Below are 17,283 nucleotides of genomic sequence, written 5' to 3'. Positions count from 1 at the left end.
GTCGTAGGTTTTACTATATTCATATGCTACTATAAATCTTTGAACACGCTAACTTTCACAAGATCGAATTGATAGTTTTACAATAGAGTTTGATCATCTATCATTCACACGCGACAAATATCTAAGTGCTTCGTCTGTCATGAAGAGTTCTGATCGGTTACGGTCATTTGACCATATTTGACCCTATTATTTTTATGATTTTCCTAGCTTTTGGACAAATGTGTATCAACATTGAATTTGATTTTTTTTTATTCAATAATGTTTAAATCTTGTTGGATGCAATTTTTTGTTTTTGAATTTTAAGGGCTTTGGATGCATGTAAATTTGCCAGTTTTTGAATTCATTAGGATACTTAGCTCATTCCAAATTATATTACAAGAGAAAAACGCGTTGTAGATCTTATATCCTCTAAAATTGCGGTCGGCTTACAGTTTCCGAATAAAGCTTAACGTCTTACGAAATAAAGCTACTCGTTGATTCGTGAATGGGTAAATTAAGGTGTTCATGAGCAGAAACGCGTAGAGTCGTACGATACGTAAGGTAACCGGAATTACTTAACCTCCACGATTCGCTTGTATCCCGTCACTGCAAATATGATGAGGTTTCAAACATGTTGGCACCTGGCGCGCTTTCGTGAGTTCATAAATCGAAGATCGCACCACTAACCTCGGGAAAGTGCGGGCACGTCGGGTTCAAAATTGGAAGGGTCGGTCAGTTCCTCTATTAGTACAAAGCTCGTTATTTCCGTCGTACTCCTAAAATCAATGAAACAAAACGTCTTAGATACATAGAAGATAGGTTCGCGAAAAATATTTTAGTGGACGAGGGCCCATAAATACCGCCAAGAGTTTTATCGTATGTAGAGAAGAAACGCGACAAACAACTAACACAAAATTCCTATACCCGTGGTGCTTGTGGAGTGTGCAGGAGTATATCCGGCCTCTAGTAACAACAAGTATCGAACTAACACCCCTTTCCTTTCTTCCTTTGATCTACGTTCTGGACCGGCAGGCGTCGGTACTGATCAGCATGCAGGGGTTATTGGAGATGCACATCGAAAAGCTAAATCCCAAGCAGGAATCACTAAATTCGATTTACAACTCCAATCGATCCTGATCAGTAACGAAGTGGCAACCGGTGGTGATCAATCAAGCTCAAGCTCAAGCTCAATAGAACAAAAAAAAAACTTGGTTCTGGCTTCCTGATATCATCATTTTCATTTCCATATAACGATTCCCCACTCTATTATATTTAGACATTTTTTTATGTAATCATATTGAAATTTGTAGGTCACAAATCCGTGACGAACATATTTTAATTGTAATAAATTTGTGATTTTCTTTTGTATTTTTTCAATATGTTAGTCATTTTAAACAGTCTATCAAAGACTCCGCGCGCGCTATTATAATTGTGCCCAGTATTATTATATGATTGTAACGGCTTGATTATTCAATGGCTTCGCGATGTAATATCGTTATAGGTAAATAACAACTAGTACGAGTTGAAACGTGGTGTTTTCAGGTTCCGGTTTTAGATCAGTGGCCGGATACCCAGGGACAGTGAAATTGCTAAGAGATTACTGTCTGACAGTATAACATCAAGCAATACCAGAGTTAGTATTTTTTCAGTTTTGAGGGTGATTTTCTATTTTCCGATTTTATTTGTAAGACCTTCATGACGCAAAAGTTCAAGCTTCAATCAACCAATGTGTTTTCTCAAAATGCACAACGATCGCTCCGACTTGGCGCAAAAAATGTGTTAAACGCACAACGCAGCCGTTGTGCAATGAATACATTAACAAAGATTGAATTTGGAATACATATCACACATACACAAATCGTGAAACTTCGGTTTCAGACGAACGATCAGTTTTGGGGCGCCTTAAACACCGTTGGTTGTTTTTGCGATTCGGCTCTTGCATCCCTAATCACCGTCAGCGACCGGAACAGCTAATACCGAGCCTTGATGCCAGTAACGTGGAACCGAATGCATATGAATAAAACCAGAGTCATCGTTAAATGCAAAGTGTTTTGAATAAACGCATTGTCTTTTTAATTGTTATTGATTTGATGATGGTTTTTAAACGACTGAATTCATAATATTGAATCAATCAGTTAATATTTGTTAAGTTAATATTCAAGTCAGTACCGAAATTATCTGTATTGGTTGCTGCCTGCATCGCATCAACGATAGCAAGCTTTTGAAAAATATTACCAATACCACTACATATCATCATGACGAAACTAGCACCGGGTAATAATTTATAAGTGCAATGATTTGAAGCCGTCTAATACATTGGAAATACGCTAGAGCATCAAATGCGTTATGAACAGCACACATTCGTTGTAGCGGTTTCAAATTTGTACAAAAGTTGTGCTAACTTCACATTTTTGATGTGGGTTCGCACCATCCAACTTTTGCGTTTGGTCTTTGGTTATTTTGATAATGGTGTTTATTGAAAAGTACCAATCTAAATAACAATTAGCATTTTCAGTTGATGGAAATTTCGAAATTCGAAATTAGATTTTTGTTTAATTTGTGATCAAATTATATAGTTAAAACTTTCAATAAGGAAATTTGTTATAAATGATGCATGTAACTTGTTATTGCTTTAATTTTACGTAAAACATAGAACCTAGAAACTAGTCAATTTCAGCTTACGAATCTAACAAAAATATCATATTTAAAATCATCTCCTTCATGCCTGATGTTAGAGCCTGACATTACTAAGTATTTCTTTAGTTTTGAAGTAATAGTTTTCTGTGAGGAAATGTACATTTTATTCGTAAATGTTTTCCCCACAAAAGAATTATTATAAATAGTAAAGAAAAATTACAATGAAATGTTGTTGATATATTCCATAAAACTTAAATCAAACATTTTATTTCAAATAGAAATAGTCGAGACAACATAGTGGTATTTGCACTGAAAATATTCTATTACACTGGTCGACAAAAGCGAAGCCGAGAAAAAAACCCCTTGGCGAACAATAATTCAGTCGAAAGCAATCTTTTGAGTCTTGAGATTAAATTTCATCGTAACTGCTGAATTTTGACATAGAGTTACGTCTTATGGTAACATTCTGGGAAAGGATGAAAAAGAGCGTCACAAAAATTGTTCAATTTTTATTGCTTATAATTCAGTCCGGTTTCGATGGGTTTTCTTCATTCTTGTAATAATCGATTGGAAAATTAATTACGCGTCTACCAAAATGTGGGAAATCGTGATTTTATAATACTAACTATTGTATTAATGAAGGATTTCGTCCCAATTCGTCGATTATAAGAAATGTTGTGTGTGTGTTCAGGGCTTGATCGTTTTTCGATCTATTTAGACCATATTAAAGGTAATTAATTCTAGTTTTAAGAAAAAATACCAAAAATAAAACTGTGTATAATATATAAATATATTGAAATTGTTGTCATGTTTTCAAATTGAATTTGCCTAACTTTAAAAAGTAACATATTTCTAGTAATTACTCAATTCAAGAAGTCAAATGTGCCCTTTAAATTGAGACCAAGTAATATTTTTTATGTTTACCAAAAAAAAGACAAACAAATGAAAAATGCATATTTTTTATGAAAAACATTAAAAATTTTGAGTCGAATTGGGATATTCACGATGTCAGCATTGCAAATTATTTCTCTTAAAAAGCCCTAAAAGACGTTCAAAGACAGTTTTAAGGTGAACATTGAAATAAAAAAGTTAGAGCGCAAATCGGTTTTTGGACCATTGTGCATTATGCATTGAAGGTAAAATTAGCTTCCTTGCAAAAAAATTCTACGCCCTAGCGAGCGGCCTTCCGGCAGTTAATCGAAAGATTCACCATGGCGGACGCGACTGGGGGACGTTGGGCGGATTCGCCGACTTGGGAACCACTTCGTATTCAGCTGCTCCAACAATCGCTTCGAGTAGTGGACCGACGCCAGATCCGGCCAGAACACCGTGTCTTCGCCATTATCACCACAGTAGCACCTCCTTGGGAAACTTGGTGTGTGAAATGAACTTCACCTCCGGGCTCACTTCCTTCGTGAGGGAAGTTAAATACGAAGTGCCCTGCCAGTTGTCATCCAGGGTGAGATTGGTCTCGTCGTCCACCACCACCGCTAAGTCACGAAAATCGACTTGACCCCCTTATTGAGCCGTTGCCGCTGCGTCATTGAATGCAGCTGCAGCAAGACCACTGGACGGGACTACCGCTTTCTGACATGTATGCCATTTGAACGCGCACTCTTTTGAAAGGAGTAACCTCACTGTACAGGACAAGGGGGTTTGCGACGCAACTATTGACTTGCAAAGATATGAAATATTTTTAAAACAAATAGAGATAGGAATTAGAATAAATAATAGAACTCCAGTGGACAATAACGAAATAAATAATTAAAAACTAACTGTATTAAAAAATGAAAATACAACCCTGCTGATGCACCGCACGAAATCTGCTGCATTATGCACGGAGAGAGTTGCAGAGAGATGTGTTGATAGGTGGTAGAGAAGCTTGGGAGCCGAATACTGTCTTCTTAATCTGACCGGCAACGAGTTAAGAGCTAAGATTACAAAATTATAATTCTATATATGAATCTAAGTAAAGACCATTCCGGGCTACTGTTGTGAAATTTAGTAGCCAAAAAGTTAGCGAGCCAAGTACCGTGATCAGTTATACCTGATCCACCTGACCAGGGGGTCAACTACACTAAGCACAGTGAAAACAATCACCGCCCTATTCAACATCATCGTGCAATGGGAGCGATACAAACCGATTCATCGCGATGTCACGCAGTGTTCCAACTGCTTGAACTATTGACATGGCACAAAGAATTGCCACATCAAGAGTCGCTGCATGAAATGTGCAGGTCCACATCGAACAGTGGATTGTCTTGTTGAGGAAGCCGAACAAATCAAGTGTCTCAACTGTAGCAAAGAGCATGCTACGAACAGCCGTTCCTGTCCAAAACGAGCAGAATTTATCAAAATTCGAAGTGAAATTGCCAAGTAACCTAGCGTTACACCAACCCCGTCAGCGACTTCAAGTACGTTGCCGTTACTACCTCCTTCTACTGGTGGTATTCTTAGCCGGGACCCCCCGGATTTTTGAGTTATGCACAGGCTGCCAGCATGCCCCCAGCAAGTAGCAATTTGTACTCGATGGAACAGCTAGTTACGCTTTTTCTTAAACTCGATCAGCAAACAAAGGCTTGTCGCACCAACCAGGAACAGATTGCGGTCATGATGACTTTTTACTACCGTCATGGATCCATTCTTTCGAATCCTTAACTGGAATGCCCGCTCTGTGGCCAACAAGAAGTTAGAACTTCTACATTTTCTGAACATACACCACATCGATGTCGCTGCAATAACCGAAACACATTTGAAGCCGAACATAAACTTCTGCCTGCCGGAGCACTCGATAGTCAGACTGGATCGCACAACCTCAGCTGGGGGCGGGGTTGCAATCGCCATAAGGAGAGGACTACCATACAAATCACTACCGAGTTTCAACACAACCTTTGTTGAAGCTGTAGGAATTGAAATTACCACCACTGATGGACCACTCACATTTATTGCGGTCTATTGTCCGAAGCAGTCTCGACGGGCTAATGGAACCACGGTGAAATTGAAGAACTACATCCAAAAGCTGTCTAGAAGAGGAGGCAATTTCGTCATCACAGGTGATCTCAATGCTCGCCACTCCGCTTGGGGTGACTCCAGGTGCAACTCAAATGGTAACATCATCGTAGAAGATTCCGAAGCTGGATATTACTATCCCGCTCATCCGGAATTGCCAACTTACATCTCCCCTGGTGGTGTAGGCTCCAATCTTGACATTTTTCTGACCAACATCACCGATCGATTTTCGATTCCGAAAACCATAACAGAGCTCTCTTCGGATCATCTTCCGGTCATCGCTGAGATTGGTGCTAACGTAGAACGGCGCCAAGTTTAACAAAGAAGAAATTACCATCGTTCAAATTGGGTCAGCTACAGCGGTATGTTAAAAACCATCTTGATGCGGACATCACTTTGAACAGCACTGAAGACATCGATCGTACTCTACAGTCCATGATAGACGTCATCCAGGAAGCAGAGTGCCGCTACATCCCATCTGTTCCAGTGACACGTAAGTTTGCGCATATCGACGATAACACTAAGCGCATAATTTCTTTGCGAAACTCGCTGAGAAGGCAATATCAACGTACCCGCAACCCTAGGTACCGATTCTACGCTAGACAGCTGACAAAAACCGTTCAAGAACGTCTGGAGAAAGTGAAAAACAGACAGTTTGCAACCGAATTACGTAATTTGCCCAACTGCTCACGGCCATTTTGGCGTGTGGCCAAAGTGTCAAAGAACAAACCAAAACCCATTCCGCCGTTAATAGTTAATAGTGAAACTCTGCTAACTTCCCGCGAAAAGGCTTGTGCCATCTCTCAGCATTTTGCCGCTTCTTACAATCTTGGTCGTGATATTGTGAGTGGAATCGAACCAGCTGTCAGAGAATCGATAGTAATTCTGGCGCACACATCGAATATCTTACCACCTGATCAGCGGACAACAGTGGACGAGGTACAGAACAACATCAAATTCTCTCGGAACATGAAGGCTCCCGGATTCGACGGAGTGCTTATGCTTAAAAACCTTGGACCAACAGCCTTGTCTGTGGTGGAAAAAGTGTTCAACCGATGCCCTGAACTGGCGTACTTTCCAGCAAAGTGGAAACTGGCGAAAGTGATTCCCATTTTGAAACCAGGAAAGGATCCCACATGCCCCAAAAGCTACCGTCCCATCAGTCTGCTTTCTGCCCTCAGCAAGGTATTCGAACGATGCATCTACAGCCGTATTCTGTGCCACGCAGAAGTGAACAACATATTCCTGGACGAGCAGTTCGGTTTTCGCAGAGGTCATTCTACAACATATCAACTGCAGAGAGTAACAAAACTCATCAATCGAAACAAGGAGCTATCTAAAACAACTGCCATGGCCTGCCTGGACATAGAAAAAGCATTCGACAGCGTGTGGCACGACGGGCTTATCTACAAGCTACAGCGCTACAACTATCCCGTTTATCTAGTGAAAATTGTGCAAAACTATCTTACGCTACGCAAATCTCAGGTCTGTGTGCTGGGTAGCCTGTCTGACCCATACGACGTAGGAGCTGGTGTTCCACAGGGCAGCATCCTTGGTCCTGTTCTGTAAAACTTGTTTACATCAGATATTCCTGAAAAAGGAGGCATCCTGTCGCTGTTTGCTGATGATACCGCCATTATGTACGAGGGCAGACAGATCAACCAAATAGTTAAAAAGCTGCAAACTGGGCTTAACGTCTTTGTGAATTACCTCATCTCATGGAAAATTTGTGTGAATACAGCAAAAACTCAGACCATAATCTTTCCTCATCGGAATAGTCAATGTTTGGTGCCGACAACAAAGATTCGGTTGAACAATGTGGATATTCCCTGGTCGTCAAATGTTCGCTACCTTGGTTTGACCTATCGCCCCCACATTGAACAAACAGTAACGAAAAGTGTAGTGCTAATGAAGAAGTTGTACCCGCTAATCAACCGAAAATCGAAATTATCCGTTGTGAATAAATTGACGGTATACAAACAGGTCATCCTGCCGATGCTCCTATACGCCTCGTCGGTCTGGAGAACCTGCGCTAGAACCCACCTGCAGAAGATTCAACGGATCCAGAACAAGTTTCTGAAAATAATCTTGAACGTGCCCTTCGGAACCCGAACATCAGAAGTGCATCAAATAGCTGGTATCGATATGCCCGAAAACATAATCTCTGTACACGCTGAAAACACTAAAAATAATGCACTTAACTCTAGTGCGGTGCTCATTCGTGAGCTTTTTTCATAAGTAGCTAGGTATATTTATTTAATAATTAAAACTCTAATGCCGAGCATTAAAATGTAAATCATGTACGTAGAAAAGGAAAAAGTAGTAACACTTATAGTACATTAAAAACATCAGAGTTGAAAAGTTGATAAACTGAATCTCTCACAATGTTAAAAAAACAAATGTATAATGAAAATACCATTAGAAAAATAAAGAATATTGAATCCAAAAAAAAAAAAATTACCCCATCGTTTTCATTCTAAAACCGTACCGGTGACGTACGGATGCAAGGTGCTCACCGTTCAAAGGAGGAAAGACAAAATAGTACCGGTCATCTCGTGCCGGTTTCACCCGTAATGCTGGTGGCTGTTAGTAGAACATGGCTACTGCAAAAGTATTAAAATGGCTGGAATTCTGGCCGTAATAATCAGTAAACAAGAATCATGGGCAACCGGCAACTGGTGCCTCAAAGTGTTGTAACTGAAGTGGCTAGTTGAATTTTCTCTTTGACAAAACGTTGCTGATAGCGAGGAAAGCCTTGAAAATAAACATATTATTCTTGGTGTTCATTTTTTGACTGTGGCCGGTGCAGTTAATCGTTCTGGAGAAAAAGGGAATCTACAGAATTTGCTAATTCAAATGTTTGTCTTGTCATAACAAGCTACGAACAAATGCTTTTTTAATTAAAATATCTGCGAAGTGGAGATGCTAATAAAAATAAGGTTACATTCATATATATTATTTATATTAATTATTGTTTAAAGCGCTCGAATGTCTCAGCAAATAAAAATGCACTGTTAGATAAAAAATATAGAAAAATACCGTAGTTCTACGTCATGCGGTCGTGTCTTTGATATCAGCCTCCTACTTTTTTCAATGCAAACCGGTGAAATTCAGCTAATGCCGAGCATTAAAATGTAAATCATGTACGTAGAAAAGGAAAAAGTAGTAACACTTATAGTACATTAAAAACATCAGAGTTGAAAAGTTGATAAACTGAATCTCTCACAATGTTAAAAAAACAAATGTATAATGAAAATACCATTAGAAAAATAAAGAATATTGAATCCAAAAAAAAAAAAATTACCCCATCGTTTTCATTCTAAAACCGTACCGGTGACGTACGGATGCAAGGTGCTCACCGTTCAAAGGAGGAAAGACAAAATAGTACCGGTCATCTCGTGCCGGTTTCACCCGTAATGCTGGTGGCTGTTAGTAGAACATGGCTACTGCAAAAGTATTAAAATGGCTGGAATTCTGGCCGTAATAATCAGTAAACAAGAATCATGGGCAACCGGCAACTGGTGCCTCAAAGTGTTGTAACTGAAGTGGCTAGTTGAATTTTCTCTTTGACAAAACGTTGCTGATAGCGAGGAAAGCCTTGAAAATAAACATATTATTCTTGGTGTTCATTTTTTGACTGTGGCCGGTGCAGTTAATCGTTCTGGAGAAAAAGGGAATCTACAGAATTTGCTAATTCAAATGTTTGTCTTGTCATAACAAGCTACGAACAAATGCTTTTTTAATTAAAATATCTGCGAAGTGGAGATGCTAATAAAAATAAGGTTACATTCATATATATTATTTATATTAATTATTGTTTAAAGCGCTCGAATGTCTCAGCAAATAAAAATGCACTGTTAGATAAAAAATATAGAAAAATACCGTAGTTCTACGTCATGCGGTCGTGTCTTTGATATCAGCCTCCTACTTTTTTCAATGCAAACCGGTGAAATTCAGCTCTTTTGGCAAGAAAAATGGCTCGTTAAATAACAGGTATGCATAAAAAATGGCATTGGATACGGAGCTTTCATAATTTCAAGATAATCCGTGAACCTTTTGTTTCTTGTTCACGGATTATCTTGCAGAAAATTGTCGACATGGTTACCAGATTTCGATTGCTACTGAAGACGCATGCTATTCAAGCAATGATTGTTTGTACGAAGCATGTCTTCTTGATATTCTAGTCGAAATGAAGAGTGGAACGATTCCAGAATGCTTCAGCTATGATAGCATAGCTTGGCAAGCATTATCCAACAAAGGAAAATTTCCGCTGCTATTCATCGAGACCCAAGGAACAATTGAAACATAATAAAAAAATAAATTGTGATCATTTGTTGCACTAATGAAATTCCGAGGTTTTAAGAAACATTTTTTGTTACTACGATGAAATTGTAAAGAAACAAGCAACAACTAAAGTTGCTTCGCTGCTTCAAAAATCTTCACACCAACAACGTAATTCGCGAGGTTGGATTTGTTGTCGAAACGTGTAAACGGCATTTGAAAATCTAACCTTCACTGAATAGACCTAGTGGGTGGAGCATATAGGTTGCCAACGTGATGCTTGCGAGATACGAAAAATAAACACACAAAAATACTTCTAGTAGTTGCTGTCATGCTCTGAAGCCATGTAACAGCAACTTTTGCTCTATTGTTCGCCTTATATTTGTTTTTGAGATGCGGTTATTTACTGCGTTGTAACTTTTAGGTACTTGGACTAGAAGTCGTCCAAAAAGTGTGGGTCTCTAAAACGAAATGTGATAAATTGCTTTGAATTTCATTATCACGCTGAGGTACCGATGAATTGAAGAAGCAAAATTAAAACTGGTAATGACCATTGGCATAATAAGGGAAGTAATATTTGAAACTGAGCCATGAACATGCAAGTGTTTCTACAGCAAATGACGTAAATAGTACAAACGAGAATAGTGAATAGAAATTAATAACTGGAGTTGAATCCTCAAATTTCTGGAATTAATCAATGATAAATCGCTATATAGACAATCTCTTTCCATTCTGACCATTTGCCGTTTTACAATCTCACCACAACGCCATGAAGTTTCTATTGCGCCCTAGTTGCTGTTACGATGCATCTCCGTAGCTGATATTTTACCATGCAGCATTTACCATGTTGTTATTAAATTCCATGCATTAGTTCATACACATTGCGGTTTCATTCTTGAAACTTGTGTTGAAACAACGATAATGTTGCAATTGGCTCCACCTCCTGCGCTTTTTTTTGTCATTGTATAAGAAACTGAGATGTAACTGCAACTTAATTTCGCATAAGAATTTGTTGCTGTGATGCACAAAGTTCATAATCGAAACAAATTTTGCTGCTTGGGGAGGGGTGTGAAAATCAGAAAAATCATACTATACTGTGTCAAGGAGTTAGGAATCGTCCACATTTCACGTGGACTAGTTATGGGGGTAGGGGGTACGAAAATGTCCACGCTTGTCCACAAAAGCGGAGGAGGGGTAATGATATTGTCCACTTGGACAGGTTTTTTTCCAAACTGATGGTTTATAGAGTCGTTGTCAACTATATTTGAGATGAATTTGAAATCATTTTATTATTTTTCTTGGACTTAATTTAGAACAATTCTGTTTTTAAATTTAGAAATGGTTTTACTCCGGTTTGAGGAGAATTTATCATTCCTTTCATTTTCGTTTTTTACTATGTTCGTTGCGATATTACTTGTTTTTTTTTTTCAATTTCCTAAACGTATCGTATCGTTGTCTATGAGGGGGGCGGGGGTTCTAAAATAATGATTTTTTTTTTGTCCACGTGCAATGTGGACGGTCCCTTACTCGGAAGAGGAAGCCTCTTCTTTCAACAGGATTCAGCTCCAGAGTAGAAAGGTTGTTCAAAAGTGGTGCAACGAAAATTTACCGTGTTTTATCAGTATTTGGAATGGCCCGCATTGCCTCACGATTTGAAATCATTGCACTCCAGTATTTGAGGGGTACATGCTAGCAAAACTGGATGAGGTAAAACACAAGTCTCTGGACAATTTTAGGAACCGTTTGGTGAAAATCTGAGATGCGAGTCGTAATTAAATGCAAAGAACCAGAGAAAAGACACATTCATCTGTTTTAATTTCATGGCATAAATAAAGTGTATCACTTCTCCGGTGACACCCTGTAATTAGAACTAAGTTGTTAATCAGTGTTGTACTGGTGTATTGGTGCAAGATAAGGAAAAAAATGTCAAATCTGCTTCGAGGTAGTTCACTGTACTCACTGGATAAGCTTTTCGCAAAACGTTTGTGCGAAATCATATCAGTACTTGTGCGAATTGGAAAATTGTAACAATTGCTAAGGCCGTAAACATACTGGCGCGTCCTGCACTGTGAATGCAACTCGCTCTAACGCAGGTTAATGTACAGCTCTATTTAGGGCAAGGCAGGACGCGCCAGTATGTTTTCGGCCTAAGGTTCGAGCTTTTGCGTACATCTATGAAGCAGCCATCATGGGACGGGTTACCAATACTGACTTGTTTCTTCTTGTCGTGGCCTGATCGGTGATCAGTGAAAGCGAGCCTAAAATCGGTTATCAGTGGCGCTATTCCGTATCAAAATCCTCTGCAAGATAACAGGTACCAAGTGGGTGGAAATTGCAAACTGCTCAGATCAAGAAGTGAGTTTTCCCCGTGTTTGTTAAATGTAGAAAAATTAGGCGGTTTCAGATTGATGACTAACTTTTGATAACTTTATGACATTGCTAAAAATGAAAGTAGCACGAAACACTAATTGGTGATTATGTAAGTGGAAAGTTGTGCTTGCTTCGTCAAATAAGTTTGTTGTGTACAACCCAAGTCCTCAACAGATGGCATATATTCCGTCAAGTATAGAAAATAATGAACTACCTTTTTCGAACTGATTGACGTTAGGATGTCATAAATTGTAAGCTTTTCTCGAAAAAAAAAAGATTTATTTACGCACAGTCTTGTTTGAAATATTTCCATCAAGATGCTTCAACATGTTTGAAAGTCACAAGCAATATACTGAGGGCATTGTTAGCAATATATACAGAATTAACTGCAAAAGTAGCTTGAACCATCCTAATATTATATACTCGGCAGTGTTTACGCTTGCCGGAAAGTACCGGTACTCATCAACCTACGGCAAGGTCTACAGGAAATTTCATCTGTGCCTGATTCGGTAGGAAGCGTTGAAATTTGCTCGGCTCACGGAAATTCCGAAAAAAGCGCCTTGAAGATCGGAGCGAGAGAGGAAAGATGTGGGCGAGCAACAGCAAAAAACACTTACCTTGCTGCCAAAAATCAGCCCCAACAGAAGGGTGACGGTGAGTTGTGTATGGCAGAAAAATATTATATACAATAAATCTGGATTAGCAGGAGATTGCAGGAACAGCCTGAAAAGAGAAAAACAAGAGAAAAGAAATCAGAGGAAAAAGTTAGCAAAGTGACCGGCATCTCCTCGAACCGCCTTTGCTTCGAACAGCTTCTAATGGAAATAAAATGGCATGCTTTCCGGAAGGTGACATGTACATCGTAATGGTTTTCAACATAGTCGCGAATGGTTGTTATCTGCGGATAATGATTGTATTAAGTGGCTTTACAGAGACAAGGTATCTTTTGATGGGAACAGGCAACAACCGGTCGCATAGAAATGAAAAATAATCGTTACATCGAACGACTTTCGTTATACTTTTGTGCAGAAACTTTGCTGGTAGATTTAGATACAGGTAGCAAAGAACGTGAAACGTGATGCTATAACAATATATGCTTTCGAACTTTTTTTTGTTCAATCAATAAAAATAACAATGTAAATATCAATGTGCAGTATGTCTTTCAAATGGTCAGATTTATGAAGCGGGCATGGAAATTAGAGATTAGATTTCAAGTTTCAATGAGTGGGTAGTAAAGAAAATTTAGAACGAAATTTGGTTTTTGGATAAATGCAGATGGCGAACAATCGTTTGATTTACGTGATGCATGAATCGTTAATGTACGGTATGCTCTACTGTATTAGAACCTCAAGAAAGCTCCCTTCAAATTTTGTATGCCATTTTTGATACCAATCAATTGCGGCACAAAATGGTGCACTGTCTGTTACGCCTGCTTACACACGAGATGGGGTCACTAAGCTGGCAGTGATGGCCGTGGACCTGGTTTTATGGTCGCACGGAACGACACCAGGCATTTTCGCCCGCATCCAACGGCAGCGTGGTAACGGTAATCAGCGACATCATCAAACCGATAATGATTTCTTGTGAAAACTTAATTTATTTCATTTATAGCACCACTGGGAAGCGGTCGTCATAATGGTCGTTCCGTTTCGCACGGGTTTTTGTTTTATGGAGATCAGAGAAATAAAGTGCCCACTTCCTACGTGCTTGAAAGCTCATTTTCATTCAACGTAAATTGAATCCAATCGCATGAAGTGAAGCCCTGTCGTGAAATGTCTTTATAAAATTTTCCAAGGTTGCAGGAGGGATGGTGGAGCGAAGTGGAAGGAAATATAAAGCGTAGTTTGCACTGCAGAAGCAGAATCCATCTGAAATTTCTGCCTGCATGCAAAAAGATGTTTCATTCTGAGACGAGGAATTGTTTGAGTTCCTCAGAAGTTTACCGTTGTGTCGTATTAAAACATAATAATTGCCTTCCAGATAGTCTCGAGGTACGATACCGGTTAAACAAGCCGATCGTTTTGTGTTCGGATCCCGGCTCGGGAGAGAGACTGTTGGTGCTAGTCCCGTAATTGTCATGTATACTACTAGGTGGCTACAACAATCCAATTAATAGAAAGATCAGGTTCCGACAGTCGTATGTCAAATTCCTTTCCTAGGTTGAGGGGCTTGACGGTCTGGTTTAAATTCGCAAACAAATATACTTTTTTCGTTTATGTATTATAAAAGATATAACCAGTCTCATAAGGCCAAATGCTAGTTGCGAAATACCCCAAACGTTCTTTGAAAAGACTTTGATGGGCTTTTCGGTTGTGATCAAAATGAGGAAGCAATAAAACTTAACCTAATGACATACTGCATGACCATTGTAAAACGATTTTAAAAAACTATAAAGCTCATTAGATTCTTTCTTTGCACAGTGGGCCAAGGAATGGCATGTAGCGGAACAAAATTATTAGCGCTCTCAAGGTTTGACCAATCGATTTCCGATCTTCTACACCTTCCTTGGAATAGTTAGGGCTTAATTTTGGATGTTTGAATTAGCTCGGAATTCAGCCGCGAAGGTGGCGTTGCAATGCCAACTTCCTTCCCCCACACGCTAGAGCTTTTCTGTTTTCGACAAAGTTGTAGATCTCTAAATTTATGAAACTTTACAGAATATACAAAAGTTCGTACTCTTCAAGTTTCGGAGATCTACGAGTTTTTATAAAATTTGTCTGCATTTCACTTTTTATTGTGATAACTTTATGAGTTCCCTCGAATTAATTTCTTACAGTTTTTTTCTCGATAGAAATTGAATAATTACGTCGTTTTCTTCCGAGTACAGATGTTTTTGAAGTACTTAAGTGAAAATATTACACAAAATTTGGAAAAAATACATAATTTTGTGAACAGGATATCTCATAGGTTAGCAAGTATTAGCAAACCATGATTTTCTGAAATTTTGAAAAATGTGTTTTTTTGTGTTTTGTGATATTTTAGTTTGAATATAATCATAGGTTTCATATATAAATATAATTGCTATGTATTTATTGCATAGAATACACGGTCCAGTACTCTGATACTCTATGCAACCTATTTGCAGTCTTAAGCAAAGTTTCACAGTGTTATAAGAACTTCAACTTGACGTTCAGTTTAGTTCGCGATTTAGCCGCGAAGGTGACGCTTCGACACCAGCTTTTTATTCTTACACGCTAGAGTTCTGCAATTTTCGACAAAGTTTTAGATTAGAAAATTTTATGTAACTTCGTAGAAGAAACAAAATTTCTGTCTCTCAATTTTTTTGCAAATTTGTAATACTAGCTGACCCGGCAAACTTCGTCCCGCCTAATTTTGTGTTTAATTTAATAATTTTAAACATTCCAAATTCATTGATTTCTTGCGATTTGTTTATATCGTTTGAAATTATTGGTTTTATCGGAATGACAACATCCTCGACTTTTGCCTTTAGTAAGCAAAGCAAAGCCTTGGTGCTACATTCCGATTCGGAACTTGACCTTCTGTTTACTATACACAGACTTCACAGCCAACTGTTGAGTGTACAGGACAATTGCGGGGCTAGCGTTACGATCCTACTGACACTAACAGTCTCTCCTGAGCCGAGACTCGAACCTACGACAACTGGCTTGTTAGGCCACCATCGTACCTCGAGACCAGCTGGGGAGGTTTGCCTTTAGTACATCACCTCTAATCCGGAAATACTCATATTGGGTGGTATTCAGTTATTTTCGTTGTTTTCCAGAAACTGAAAGTGGTCGTCTTTGAATTCAAATGGTGTTCAGGGTCAATGCTTGGCTTCTATACATTATTTCGATTACGGAAATATTCATATGTAGTAGTATTCGGCTGTTTCCCAGAAGTTGCCATCTTACAATTCAAACTGGTGTTTGAGGTCAATTCTTAGCTCCATGAATCATTCTGGTTGAAGAAACACTCATATTGGGTGGATTTGGTCAGGCTTTTTCAAAAACCGGAAGTCACCATCCTGGATTTTAAAATGGCATTTGGAGATAATTTCTGGTCCCTGAGCGTCATTTTGGTTTAAGAAACACCCATAATAGGTGTTATTTAGTCATTTTCGGCTGTTTTCCAGAAACCGGAAGTCACCATCTTAGAATTCAAAATGGTGTCTGTGGTCGATTCTAGCTCCTGTGTATCATTCTGGTATCGAAGCATCTCATATTGTATGGAAATCGGCCATTTTTGGCTGTTTCTCAGAAAGCGGAAGTCGCTTTCTTGGATTTCGAAATGGTATTTGGAGACAATTTCTGGCCGCTGAGCATCATTCTTGTTGAAGAAACACCCATATTGGGTGGTATTTGGTCATTTTCGGCAGTTTACCATTCATCGGAAGTCGTCATCTTACAATTCATTATGTTGTCTGAGGTCGATTTGTGGCTTCAGTGCATCATAACAATCCCGCAAATACCCATACAGTTATACCTCGATTATACACACCTTCGATTATACGCACCCTCGATTTTACGTACTTCGATTTTACGCACATTTTACTTCGATTTTACGCATTTTTTTTCAAACACGTTTTAAATTCGTATGTTTTCTTCATTAAATTGTACGTAATGAAGGGTTTTATATATTGGACATGGTTCACTAATAAGGGGCCGTCCATATAGACTTGGAATCTGCCGAAAACCGGGAGACAGTAACAACAAGACCTCTTTTGCGAAACAGCGAACTTTTCCAAGGTTATATACGTGTCTAACGCGTAAAATATTTGACGTCGTACGCACACAATCTCTTTTGGAGTAATTTACTAAAACTTTTATATAAATCGTGTACTACTGTTACAAGATAAAGAAGCTTTTTTCCAATGCCTCCTTATCATTAGTATGTGGGTAAAAATTAATGTGTGAGTCACACATATACTCTCCCACACCCACACACACACACACACACACACACACACACACACACACACACAATCACACACACACAATCACACACACACATACACACACGCACACGCACACACACACATATACGCAC

General features: G+C 38.9%; 1 protein-coding gene across 1 annotated transcript in view; it reads right to left on the bottom strand.

Moving 5' to 3' along the window:
• LOC129725269 (uncharacterized) overlaps positions 1 to 17,283 on the bottom strand; it is a 624,604-nt gene that overhangs the window by 50,790 nt on the left and 556,531 nt on the right. The window contains exon 13 of the mRNA XM_055680865.1: positions 12,894 to 12,999. Within this exon, the coding sequence (XP_055536840.1) occupies positions 12,894 to 12,999 (106 nt within the window). The remainder of the gene's footprint in view (positions 1 to 12,893; positions 13,000 to 17,283) is intronic.

The sequence above is a fragment of the Wyeomyia smithii genome, chromosome 2, assembly GCF_029784165.1.
Source record: "Wyeomyia smithii strain HCP4-BCI-WySm-NY-G18 chromosome 2, ASM2978416v1, whole genome shotgun sequence".
NCBI classification, from domain to species: domain Eukaryota; kingdom Metazoa; phylum Arthropoda; class Insecta; order Diptera; family Culicidae; genus Wyeomyia; species Wyeomyia smithii.
The sequence above is the reverse complement of the archived record's forward strand: the minus strand, read 5'-3'. Positions and strand labels throughout refer to the sequence as shown.